The sequence below is a fragment of the Curcuma longa genome, chromosome 6 (assembly GCF_044706935.1).
Source record: "Curcuma longa cultivar G26 ecotype Majalengka, Jawa Barat chromosome 6, ITB_CL_G26_1.1, whole genome shotgun sequence".
Taxonomy (NCBI): domain Eukaryota; kingdom Viridiplantae; phylum Streptophyta; class Magnoliopsida; order Zingiberales; family Zingiberaceae; genus Curcuma; species Curcuma longa.
Window position 1 is genome coordinate 6,640,325 of NC_133866.1, and position 14,565 is coordinate 6,654,889.

Below are 14,565 nucleotides of genomic sequence, written 5' to 3' on the forward strand. Positions count from 1 at the left end.
ATGCGTGTGCTTTTATTTTCGAAATAATATAACTGATTAATCAACCTTGTGGAAATGCATATTACTTGAGCACATCCTTATATATATACATCTTCTCTTTGCATGGGCTTCTTTTGGCATGAGGTTTCTTTATATGATGACTAGATTTGTCTGTTGGATCGATACTAGCTCCCTAAAGATCGATTTGTCATCTTCCAGCTCTTTATCTGTTGGATATTTAAGAACAATTCCATAGTATATATGTTGAATATCTAATTGACTAGACAAATGTGAATCCCATGTTTTGGCCTAATTAACTCCCTTACATAAAATCTCATTCACACAATATGAAGTCTCTATCATGCACAGGCCAATAATCTAAAAGTTTACTAATTAAGATGATGGATCATGTCTTTACCCATATTAGTTATTATAGTCGTATCAAATCTCTTATGAATTGCACCACCTTCGTCCCCACTTGAGGTTCCACATTTCCTTTAAACCATCAACCTCTTGGCTCAATATATACATCTATGGACTAAAAACTTGGTCAAGTTTTAACCAAATAGGATTGAATTGCTCATGCTTTAGGCCTCGAAACTTCTTTGCCCGAACTAGATTCCTCCCCTTGTCCAAGTTCCGTTGATAAAAAAATTAGGCCTTTTGCGACGAATTTAACAATGAATTTTAAAAAAATAATTTATCGTAAAATTTTTTTGTGATAAATTTTATAATGAAATATTTTTCATGGGTAATAAATCATCGTCAAATTCTGTGATAAAATAATATAATTTCGTTTTCTTTTGCTCAATATCTAGTCATCCATGACCTATTGAGACTTCCTGTTGTCCAACATCCGATCAACCTTGATTTGTCAGAACTTTCCGTTGCCTATCATCCGATTAACTTTGACCTGTTGGGATTTCATGTTGCTCAGTATCCGGTCAACCTTGATTTGTCAGGACTTTAGTTATCACCTTGGGTGTCATCTTAACCTTCTTCTTGACTAATTTTGGACACTTGCTCTTGCAGTGTCATTTCTTCCTACACTCAAAGCATATTATATGATTTTTATTTTTTACAAATTGAGCTTGTCTTATCTTTATAATTTGAGCTTTTTTCGCTCATAGAGATGGTACAAGCTTCCTTATCGGCTCTGGAAGTTGAGGTTTCTTCTTGTTCAAATGCCAATGGCCTATGCTGCCCCTCAATCCTTGATGTAGATGCCTCTTCAATATTCTCCTTGAATGTTGAACACCTCTCAACCTCTGAATCATCATGCTCTAGTGTCAACGAATCTTCCTCCTTGGGTTCGTCTTTACTTTGTGCCAATGATAGATCTTCATGGAGCTTGTCCAACTTATTCCATAGCTTTTTAACATCTTGACAAATACCTATCTTGCACAAAATATTATTAGATTAAATATTAACTAGCAATTTAGTTACTTTTTCATTTACCTCAAATTTATAAACTTGTTCCTCATTCCATTTGTTCTTTCAAAGAGGTTTTCCCTTTGTATTTCTTAGAGCTTCAAAACCTTCCATCAGAGCAAACTATTGCACTATGTTTATCATCAAGAAATTTTCATTCTTGATTTCTAAAGATCGAAGCCTCCTAATCCAAATAGTGGTGGAACTTGAATATCATATCCAAGACCGTCTTTAAACTCCATTTGACCCCTTCAAAATCTGATACTTTATCTTCTACCTCTAGCTCGTGCTCTAACGGAGGTTAATCCAATGAAGAACTCTCTGATACCACTTTTTAGGACTCATGCGAGCTAAGGGGGTGAATAGCTTCGATCGCTTCTCGTCTTGATATCGTGGTCGTCGTTTGATTACGTATTAGAATTATTGAATCAACCTTGACGTCATATGCACAATATCTTAGTTTTACTTACTATCCACCTTCTTAATGCGACTAATCTAAGGATCTACTCCTACGATCTCTCTCCACTAAGAAATCCACCCTTTTTGGATAACTTCTGGAGGCAAAGAAGCATCTTACAATCTTGTTCTTACAAGAACATAATAAGAAAAGTAAACACAAACACAAATAAAATTGAAAATGACTTCACAATAAAACCTTGCTTTGGATGATTTCTTATTGCTTGGAATAGCCTCTTATTGATCCGGAAATGCACCAACACTTTGCTCTGGAATCTCTAAGAACTGACATCTTCAAATGACCATGAAACCCCCTTTTCTAGGGTTGCAATCAGACTTATTTCCGTCTACCAATCGATTGGTCTTACTTACCAATCGATATTATTATGTCAAATTCTACCGTTTAAAACTATAGAACGACTATTTTACTTGACCAATCGATTGATAAATCCTAGTCAAATTGGCAATCAATTGTTAATTTCTAATTTTAACCTTGTTAAGGTCGAATTTACATCTTGTCTGGTATTCGATTGATCCTAACCTACCATGACTTTCTTTATTCAACATCTAGTCATCCGTGATTTGCTAGGACTTCTCATTACCTAACATCCGGTCAACCTTACTTGCTATAACTTTTCATTGCCCAACATCCAATCAACTTTGACTTGTTAGGAATTTTTATTGCCCAGCATCTGGTTAACCTTAACCTGCCACGACTTCTGTCACCACCAAGTGTCCAGTCCTCTATGACTAGAACTGTCAATTTAGATTAGGCCCATCGGATTGGCCTACCTCGCCAAACAATTTAGGTGAGGTGTGTTGAAATTTTATCAACCTATTTTCAGGTGGGTTAAGGTGGGTCAACCCGCCTAGGCCCGCGGTTCATGTGGATTGGCCCGTGGCGGGCTTGGGTTGGCTCGAGGGTTGAGAACATTTATTTTTTCTTCAAATTTTAAAATTAAAGTAGAAAACTCAATGAATTAATAGCCTTTACTCGTCTAAATTGCAATCCAAACTTAAAATTTTCAACTTGACCCGTTTAAACTGTAATCCAAACTTAAAAATTTTAATATTATTTTTATTTTATTTTTAAAGAGGTCTGTGGGTTGGCCCGCCTAACCTGCAACCGGTCTTGGATTGGGTTGGGTTGGAGATTTTTTAACCCTCCAAGTTAGTGGGTCGGCCTGTCCCACTCCGTCATATGACGAGTTTTAAATGGATTAGTCCGTTTGACAGCTCTATCCACGATCCACTTAGACTTTTCATCTTGTGCCAAGTGTCCGGTACACCTTGACCCATTCAGGCTTTCTTTGCTAACTTTCTGTTAAACTTTTGATCACCAAGTGTCTGATCAACCTTAATCCACTTGGACTGTTAGGATATGAGACATTTTGGGTACAACCCAAAAATAAAATCATGAGGGTTTAGATCCAAAGTAGACAATATCAAACCATTGTGGAGATATGTTGATTCTATCGGTTTTAACATGGACTTTCCTCTTGTCAACTTTCTGTTGGACTTTCGATTACTAGATGTTCAATCAACCTTGACCCATTTGAACTTTCGTCTATTGTCAAGTATCCAATCAACCTTGATTTACTTGACATCGAACTAACATATTGATTAAACATCGAAATCCAACTCGAGTCAACTCAAACTTAGTCAATCTGGTTAATCTTAACCTAAGGTCGATTAAACCAACATTTAACACTTCTTTCTTTTACATAAAATCATTCATCTTCATCACTAAGGTAATTAGTTAGCGAAGTTATCCTTGCTTCCAAAGTAAGTTACTCGAATTCATCTTCTTCCTCCTTCGACAACCAACCGTCCAAAGCAACACAAGAAAAGAGCCACCATGATAAAGGTATAAGACCTCGATCTAAGTTGAACATAAATTGTATGACATTTCCTCTTCATTAGTCACCATCCCTACCTATGGTAAGTCACTATGCTTATCGCTACCATTGCATCTACGGCTAACTGTCGAGGTAATTAAGTTCGTAGTTGGCATCGTCGTTCTCTTCTTACAAGGGACCAAAAAGAGTGGAAGAAAATACATGGCATGTAAAGTGACTCAATAAGAATATGACTTCAAGCTGGTTCAAATTAAGGAGGGCAGTTGCCCTTGAACAATAATACAGTGGTAAAGTATTCAGTGGATTACTTAAGTATCCACTAATTCGAATGCTAACAACAGTTCGACATCTAGATTATATATATATATATATATATATATATAAGAGTTATTAAATTTGCAAAAGAAAATTTAGCAACAGTTCAACATCTGTATTATTTTAATGTGTTTGACAAAAGAAAATTTAGGTTATGTTTTTTTTATGGGGTTCAACGTATACATCTTCTGCAATAAAGGTGGAATCCGCCACCTTAGCGACCCCACACGATCGGTCCCACGACCATTTGTGAGGAGGTAAATCGGGAAACTGCAGTTGGTCATGACGTAGGAGGGTATTGCCTGACTTGATATGTATATATGAAGCATTTGACTAAGGGACAACACGTTCTAGAATGCCTTTAATTAATTTCACACATAAAATAAAACCTTATTGAAAGGTAATATTGACCAAAGAAAATTCTTCATTTTTTCAAAGAAAATATTGACTAAGTTACAATCATAACATGTTTCATTGATTTATATATAGGCTAAATTAAATACTAAATCATATTATAGATCCATAATTATGTCAACTATATATTGTGGGTTGGTAATTAATTAAGATCAAACATGTTCTTGAGATGGCAATAGAGCATGTGTCGGTGCATATTGATTTAATTTTGTTGGTCCTAATATATAATATATAATATATAATATATAATACTCCATTATTAAAGAATAATGGCAAACATGATGAGGACACAACATTATTTTTGTCTTGTAATTGTGAGCTTATATGATTAGTTTTCACAAGGCCTACAACCTATGGCGATTCTTATATATATGAACCTAGATTAGCTTATATCAAATTGTAACATGTGATCCACATTTATTGCTTTTAGACTCTTATCAACTATTGTTTCTTGTGGTAGTCGACCAATGTGAGTGTTAGACTTGACCTATTATTATTTTTATTATTATTTTGATAATTCCAATATCTAATTCATCTATCAGATAAATTTGAAATATAACTTATGCATAACTCTAGTTATGTTATTTTCCCCATGAGTGTTTAATTTTATCACTATACTACACTTGTGTGAGCGATTTGACACTACTTATTGTGTTGTGAAGTCGTTGCACTCGTGCATAAACACATATAATGGAGCGATTTCTCATCTCATGACCAGTGAATTGATAAATAGTTAAGTCGATTATTGTTAGCTCTCATGTTGAACTTGTTGGATATTGATAGATGATGCCTCATCACATCATTATCGATAAAGAGACTATTGGAACAATTGTTCTTTCTTCTAATTTCCAATAAGAATATATCATGAGGTTTCATTTAATTAACGAGATAGAGGAATTCTATTTGTGATTTTGCATCACACTTTAAAGATAATGAAACTCAATCGAATCCTACTCGGTTTGGGCAAAATCAAGCACTCCCCAAATAGTCTATGCAAAGTTAATGACGCAACGAAAACTATTGATTCCGTTGATTCGAATACAAAGACGAAAATAATCTTCCAAAGACATTGATTCCATAGAATATCAAGAATTAGACATCCAAAACTTGTAATTTTAGTAAAAAGAAAGTCGGCTAAAATATTATAAATTGATTAAAAACTAGCCCTAAATTAATTAAATAAATATTTTATATAGGCTCAAAAATTCTAACTCTTAAAAGATGGAAACAATCTCAGTTATAAAGGACTCAAAAAAAGTTTAAATGATGTTTTTAATTTAAAATTATATCGTTATATTACACTCGATAACAAATATAGATATCTAAAAGAGCAGCTATGTGACTCAACCTAAGTCAAGAGTTATGACATCTTAAAATCTATTCGCATCAATTAGACGCTTCTAGCTCGATCAACCAACTCGGTTAAACTCAAACTTGAGTCCCCTGAAACCCTTGTGGCTGTCTCTTCTAATTCAAAGACATTGTGTTCTGGCTAACTATATCTGTTATGACTGTACTACAGCAGCAGTAACCATGGTTTAGAACGATATAGATTTGGTGGAAATCTATCTAATAACTGGCAAAGTAGATTGGCTCAAGCTGCCCCTCCCATTTAAGAAAGCGTGTCCTTATCTTCCCCTCCAAGAGGGCACTGCCAATATCTAACAAGATAAGATCACACGAATGATTATTGCACCATTAAATTGGGTGTTTGATCCCTGTAACACGATGCGAGTAGAGAAGAGAAGAGCCCTGATTGACTACTACTCCCTCCCCGAGAAATTCCCCTCGCAACCACGAAAGTGAAAGTGAAAAAAAAGAAGCTCTGGATGTGACAAAACTTGCTTTGCTTTTTCTGATCCCATCCCGATGCCATCGAACTCTGGAAACCAGAGGGAAATTAGGGCACGTGAAGCTCTCTAATGCAACAGTGAACAAGTAAGAATGACAAGTTCAGTGGTGGTTTATTCTGATAATCTACGCTGTACTAAGGAAAGAACTGATTAGTGCAGCAATTAAAGCAGCTCAAATCTACAAGAGGCAGCGATTTGAGCACAATTAGTTTGTTGTTGTTCATCATCATCTTCTTCTTCTTCGTGAAATCATGAGATATTATATATATATATATATATATGTATGTAAATTTGTTGAGCTACTGGTGTTGTTCTTGAGGTGAAGGAGATGGAGAAGGAGGTTGCTGTCGTTGTTGTTGCTGCTGCTGCTGCTGGTGCTGTTGTTTTTTGACGGAGTGTTTGTTGTTGTGCATCCAGACTTTGAGGACGTGACGCTTGATGCCGGCGTCGGAGCAGAACTGCTCGACCAGGGCCTCGTCCTGGCGCTGGAAGCGCCACCCGATCCGGTCCGCGAAGGCCAGCATCTTCTCCTTCTGCTCGGCGGTGAACTTGGTGCGGAACCGCTTCCTCATCGCCGTCGCCTCCATCCCGGGGCCGCCGACGACCCTCTCCTCGCTCGACGACTCCGTCGTCGCGCTCGCCATCCACCCTGACGACGACACCGGCACCAGCCGCGACGTCGGCGAGCTCGCGGGGAACACCCCGCCGAGCGCCCTATGCAGCCGCAGCGGCGGCGGGGGCAGCAACAGAGGCGGCGGAGCATGGCGTAGATGATACGGATGGACGTCGTCGGCGGAGCCGTCGCCGTCCTTGCGGTGGAAGCTCCGGTGGCAGCCGCAGGCGGCGCACTTGAGGGCGTCAGGGGTGGAGGGACCGCCATTGGGCATGAACTCCCCGCACCCATCGACGACGTGACCGCCGACAGCGGCCGCGTGGTTCCTCAAGCACTCCTTGTACTTCCCAGCCACCTCCTCCTCCTCCTCGCCGCCTTCCGACACTTTATAACCCGGCAAACCGGCACCAGGCGCCGGCTGATCTGGCTCTCTTACCTTCGATCTGCCAAAGAAAGAACTGATATCCTCCGTAACCACCGGAGAACTACCATTTCTCAATCCACCATCACCTCCTCCTCCTCCTCCTCCTGCTTTCGGTGACAAGATAGCGGAAGGAGGAGGAAGGGCTGGCTTCGAGAAAGCCGAGCCTCTAATGGGAGGAGGGTTGTAAACCAAGGAAGAAGAAGAAGAAGAAGCCAGAGGAAGGCGCAAGTCGCCATCTTGATTCCTGAACTCCATGGAACTCACTCAACTCAACTCAACTCAACTCACCTGCAGCCTTGTGGAGGGCGAAAGAGGAAGCTACGCAGGCAGGCGATCGAAAATTCTGCAGCTAAGGGGCGTCTGCCTTCCATTTATCAGCCAAAAGGAGCGAAGGAGGCCTCCCTAATCAAAGGCAAGGCGGAGTGATCGTTTCTTTCTCGGTTCCCCACCAGCCATCTGAGGGTTTGGGAGGGAGAAAAACCAGAAGGGCGGAATAAAAGCTTATCTCACTGTAGATGAGATTGAGAAGCAGCCCTGCTCAGAGGTCGCCATCCACAATAATTCCTCACTCGACGGTGTCGTTTCTTGGGAGGAGGAGTAGTAGTGCATGTGTGGTGGGTGAGGCCTCAGCCGTAAGATAAAAAAGATAGAAGAAGTAAGGAAGGAGGAGAAGAAAAGAAAAGAAAAAAATAATAAAGGGAGGATTTTTTTTTTTTTAGATTATCTTTTGGGACCGAATTAGGGTAAGGACCCCTTCCCCTTCTGTATCTAAGCAAGGTCGCCTTTAACGCACGATAGAGGTCTTCAACCTAGAAAATGGATATTTTAATTTCTCACAGATTGATTGTTAGCTCAGTTAGTAGTTAATAAATGAACGCACTTAGTAGGATAAAAAAATATCTTATTAAATATTTTATCATTATAATATCTTTTATTTAAATATTATTGTAGTAGCGGTCAATAGTTGCTATAGTTATTGTAATGTATAAAAATTATCATAGTAATTATTACAATATTATTCTTTATTTCTAGTGTTATTGTGGCAATTACGATTAATTGCTACTTTATAATTATTATAATGTGTAATATTTAATACAAGACTATTGTAGTATTGTAAAAGTTATTTAATAGCTTTTGTAATAGTTTTAAAATAATTTTTTATGAAACTTAAATAATTTTAATTAATTTCAAAATATTTTGATATAATAATATTTAAAATTTTTCAAGATTTTATAATTTAACTATGTAACAATTACTGTAATGTAACAATTACTTAATAGCTACTATAAAATGAAAAATCATCTTTTTAACTTTAATCAAATTAAATCTTAAATATGTTATAATAACTAGAGTAATTTCTATAAGTTGTAATAGTTATTGATACTTACTATAATATTATGGGAATAAAACATCTAACGGGCAGATTGTTTTGATTTTTTTTTAAAAAGCGGCCCTTTTAGAGATTTATATAAATTGGGGCATTCTTTTAATTTTTATCCAAATAAGAATATATATAATTTGATATAAAAATGAGAAAAAATTAAAAGCATATTTTTTATTAAAATTGTCAAAAACATAATTTTTTATCGTCAAAACAATATTCTATTTTATTTATTTTTATTTTCGGCACTGTTTTAACATTTACCATCATAATTATTAGTAATATCAATATTTCATCTTTGATAAATATTAATTGATATTATATTATAATAATTCCAAACAACTGTAGCTATTAACTGTTACAATTATAATGATTATGAATTATAAATACTACAATTATATAGCACAATCTAGAGTTATTATAATTATATTTAAATTATTTTTATATCATAATACCTATGACTAGTACCTATTACATCAATGTCAAAAATAAAAATAAAACAAAATATTATTTTAATAATAATAAGAGGAAGCTTTTTAAATTTTTATCTAATAAAAATATATATATAAAAAAGAATAAGACCTGTAAATCACCTCAAAATTTCTGTACGAAAGATCGTCCCTGCCTCCTGCTGTGCACTGGGGATCGCTGCAGGCTAATAAAGTCAGTCACACCGCACCTCCTCCTGCTTTCGCACTCTTGACCACTGGGGTTTGGCTTGCACCGGCGCAAAAGCAAAGGAGGGTGGGGGCCTCTGGACTTGCTGGTTCAGCCACCACGCCCCACGCCGATGCCAGGGCCAGGGCCAGGCCTCGGTGGGGTGTCAGAATTCCAGCACTAGAAAGGCGGATGGCTTCGGCCTTTCAGTCTCCACCCATGCATTTATGCATGCAGCCTACTCCACTGTCGACTTAACTTTGTCTCGTCAGGTCATGTCATGCTCGCTGTAACATGCATGCTCTTCGTTTCCTTGCAGCAAACACCTCGCCGGCATCAGCTTGAATCTCACTCATTCCTCTTCTGCAATGTTGCTCGAGTGCTTGCAATTAATTGTGTGCATGCAATTAGAGCACTGGAACATGATTCGAAGACCTAATTGCTTCACCTTGAGTGTCGTCCAGAGGATCTTTCTTTTTGTACCACTGCTGCTTCTACTTGGCTCGGTATGCTTTTCCTTTTGATCTGGACTGGGACTGGACTGTTAGGCGAGGAATCTCTTTCTCGAGAGGGCGCATGCTATGTCTTGATTACAACATTCCACTCTTCTTTTGGATGCTAAATTCCTGTTGCTTTAGACCACCTATTCAGTTTCAGCCACCATCCATGAAGAATCGATCATCTGCTGAAAGAAATGTAGAAGATATTGAATACAGGGAATCAATCAGCATCATGCATAATTTACAGTCTCTTTTCTTCCCTCTCGATCCTCGACTCTCATTGTTAACTTAACTACTAATCCAGTTCAGTATGTATATCTATCTTATGGTATAAAAATGTCCAAACTAAGAACACGAAGAGAACAGTAAAGTTCCCAAATAGAATTAACTGCACAGGTAGAGGCATAAACCATGTGGCAGTGTGCATGGAATCCAATGTATCAAAACTTTAAAAAGTCAAGAATGGCGTGACGACCGCATCTCGGTTGGTGGGGAAAAAAAGAGCCACCATTAATCCTTCATGAACAATTATCACAGAAAAAACGGAAAAGAAATAAATACTTTACGAGAAATGTGCACATTTTCAACTACATGCATGTTAGTTTTTGTGGAACAGACTTAATCAGCAGTGTTAGGCCAATCTAATCGGACAGATTGAGGGAGCCAATCAGGATGGGCAGATTGGGTGGACCACAGGATGATAAAGGCAGGGAGTTATGGAAGAGTTATGGGCAAAACTCTATTGAGGTAGGTTATGAATAGTCTTGAACAATGATCAGGCTCTGCAGTAAGCTTCTAGGCGCCATGCCTTACCAAATAAGCATGTTATCAAAAAGAAAATAGCATAACAATTCCATTTACACAAGGAGATTTTACCATGAACAATCATTGTCAACTCAAAAACCAATAAATCATACCTTCATATGTCGACAAACTTCAAATTTCACCATGCGTAGTGGTTCTGATTTGCAATAGTCAACTTCAGATACAGAAACAGTTCACATGCAGGCCCTTTGTTATCCATAGTCCATGTTTCAGGATGAGTACATAGAAAGCTAGAATCCTAATCCTGCACAGGTCCACCATATCTGCAATTGACAAGATTTCTTGAAAATTTCACTCATTTGTTACAGGAGATGTCCAGTAAAGTGAGCCATATTCTAGGTGGGAAAAATCCACCAAAAGACAACCATGTACTTATTAACTCAGGTTTAATTATCAATTATGTGACCCAACTACCTCATTCTGTACTTTGTGCCACGACATTACATTGGCAACAAGGATGACGACCAAGACAATAATCACAAGAAGGCATCTCAAGCACCAGTTGTCATCTTGTCATCAAAACCTGTCTAATCAGAAGGCAACATTCAATTGAAAAACACTCAAAAATAACAGTCGGTAGATGTTTGCTTCAACAGTAAATTCCATAATTATGCATATCGAGTTCTCCTTTCCCATATCTTAGTAGTTGCATTGTATAAATGCCTAGTAGTGGCGTAGCAGGTCACAGTATACGTAGACACAAACCAAATTGCTTACAAATCCACTCTTAGCATTGATATGGATCCTCAGCTATCTGTTGAACCATAGTATCATGTACTCAAACAAACATATGACAACAAAAAAGAATTAATCAAACCATGTATTGGGAATCTTCATAAAACATGCATAACATTGGTGCCTGAGGCAACACGATAGTTCCACTTAACGTATCTTCAGAACCTATAGTTCTGAAGCAGATTACAGGAACTGACTTCTCAGGAGCAATAATGGCTCTTCAGCAATGGTAACCCATTAACTTGCTAAGCTCAACCATTGGACCTATATGATGAGAACCATTTCGATCCAAAATTATTAAGCTCAAACTAACACTAATTTGCTCCTCTTAATCTATAAAAAAATTTCCTCATTCACAACTCCGCTGGGATTAAAACTAAACCGTGGTGCCACAACATTGGACACATCCAAGCATCATTACCACCGAAAGAAGTTTATTCATCAAGGAATTCATAGCTTGAAACAGACAGCACATGTCTCTCTTATGCCCCAACAAGTCAGTCTAGCTTTGATAGTAGATCCTCTAGAGTCAAGGAAAAAAAGCAAACTGCTAGCCTAATGATAACTTGTCGATTCTTCCCTTGGAAGACAAATGCATGCAAGCACACCATGGATCAGATCATTTTAGTGCAAAAATGTTACCCGGATGGAAATTTTTTGCCAAATGTCAATATGTCAAGACATCTCAACTAAATGCATGCTAAGTGACAGAGAGCCAAACGGTTGCCCAACTCAAGTCTTGTGCATTTCATTAGAAAGTTCTAAGAAATATTCAGCAAAAAAGATAGCAAAGGTCATCAAACTAACTGCTACAACTAAAATTACTAGTTGAATGGACAACAGTTAGATGAAACTTATCCCATCAACATCCTGGATCTTAGCAAATGATCAACATCCAAACAGCTGAAACAAAATACACAGTGATATTTAATGTATCTTATAATATTTACTGAAACAATTTCATGAGATTGAATTAGACTCATTTAGGAAAGAAATAACACAATGAAAGAACAACCAAAAATATTAGTGAATCAAATCAACTTTGGGCTAACTGTTTCCAATTTCCACGTAATCATATAATCAGTGCATTGTCTCTTACACTTCTCCAAAACCAAAACCAAATTCCATGACGGGTCATAAAAAGGTGGAATCTTAACCTTCAAATTTCCTTTTCCAGAAGCTAAATGCAAACCTTTTGGCTGCATCCTCACCTAACTTGTTTTTGTGATTTCACTCTTGTGATTGCTTGAACTCTTTTCTTGACTGTAATCTTACTTCAAAAATTGGCAATTTAACAACCTTACTTTGCTCTTTGGATTTGTAGGTCCAAAAATAATCGACACGTGAAATTTAGTCAGAGTATCACCGACTTTACATGCAACAGAACCTGGTACCATTAATTAGCAGACATTTTACCTCATATGTTAGTTAAGTTGAAGAGTGATAGCAGGGTGGGTTGGATTAGGTAAATGTTGCATGGTAATGCAAATAGCCATTTGACGACTGCAACAAAATCTCTACAAGTGATCGAGTTATTGGCTAGATTTGACAGTATCGTGTCAAATTCAGTCAAGAGGTGTTACTACAACAACATAATTAGCGTCAGGCAGCTAGTGTTGTTTACATTGGCTAGAATACCATAGAAAAGAAATAAAATAATATTTATCTATGTTAAATAAAACTCAAAGTGGATCCAAACAAAAAAAAACCTCACTCGCAAGTCTAGTGAAACATCAGCATTTGTAGATATAGATTTATTGGCAATAATATGTAGACAGCCAAAATTTGCCATGTCTCAGCCGGATAGGCCTATTGACACAATAAGTCATAGACACAGTTCATCTACTTCTAGAGTCATTGTGAAATTTGGCATTTTAACCTTGTGTATTTTCACTTTATTTTTTTATTTATGAAATTTTTTATTTTATGTAAAAGTTGGACATAGATAATGGAATCATCAAATAATAGGTATTTTCAAGTAGTTAATTAGTGGTATTGTCAGAAACAGTAGGCTAGGTCTTGGACTGTTAGTTAGGCCTAGAGGTTGTAATCTCTTCTTGTACATAAAAAAATATATAATTTTTTACCCCTCACCTAAGAGCCACACAGCAAGTACAAAATAAATTTGAAATTTCTATCCATTTTATCTATTCAATCTTATCCTATTAAAAATATCTTCATCATGACCTCCCTGTTGATGCACTTCCAATCAGACAAATCAAACTACCAAATATACAGAAAGCACCAAGAAAGTACAAATCAATCTGACACTTCTTAATTCTTAATTCCTATTTTCTGATCTATCACCAGATTAGCATAATAACGTGGAATGTAGATGAAAATGAATGATAACAAGCAATTGTCTCTCAGATGACCAATAATGTTTTATCACCATTTTCCACCCACACTGAAGTGTGGACACTAAGCGTAGATTCTAAAGTAAGATTGTAAATGAATCGAATGTTCATGAACAAGTTTGGTAAGACATTATTTATGTTCGTTCAATATACACAAATCAATTAAATAAACAAGCTTGAACAACTCATTAAATATAACAAACAAGGTTGAACACATGAGTTCAGCTCGTTAATATTCGTGAACAATATTTGTGAACCATGTTTATCAATAAAACTCTTATTAACATGTTAAATAAAGAAAGAAAGTTTCAAAATGAACAAATAAATTTGTATTATCAAGCTTAGTAACCAACCAAATAAGTTTAAAATGTAAAAAGTTTCAAATAATCAAATAAGCTTGAATTGAGAGTTCGATAACATCTAAACGAACCAAATTCAAACCAAGCCTGAACCAAGCTCAAGCTCATTAAAAAAAAACTAAACTTGAATAATCATTTCAAAAGCTTATTCATTTTAGGCTCAGCTTGGCTTGGTTATATTATCAAGCAAATTTGAACACCATAAAGCTTAGCTCCACTTGGCAACCCTACAGTCTAAAGAAACATAGACATGAAAAGCTATAAAAAAACCCAATAGACAGTGGCTGAAGTTGATGAGTCAATGAGCAAACACAACATAGGCACAACGTAAATTACCATATAAGAAACTTGAGAATTTCGGTACAGACAGCAGCTCATGATAAACGGCCCATTCTAATAAGCTACAT

At 36.8% G+C, this 14,565-nt stretch overlaps 1 protein-coding gene across 1 annotated transcript; it reads right to left on the reverse strand.

Annotated features, from left to right (window-relative positions):
- Positions 1-6,383: 6,383 nt before the first annotated feature.
- On the reverse strand, positions 6,384-7,926 carry LOC141830742 (zinc-finger homeodomain protein 5-like). The gene has a single exon (XM_074718163.1). It carries the CDS (start codon positions 7,597-7,599, stop codon positions 6,607-6,609), a length of 993 nt encoding a protein of 330 aa, XP_074574264.1. The 5' UTR covers positions 7,600-7,926; the 3' UTR covers positions 6,384-6,606.
- Positions 7,927-14,565: the final 6,639 nt, after the last annotated feature.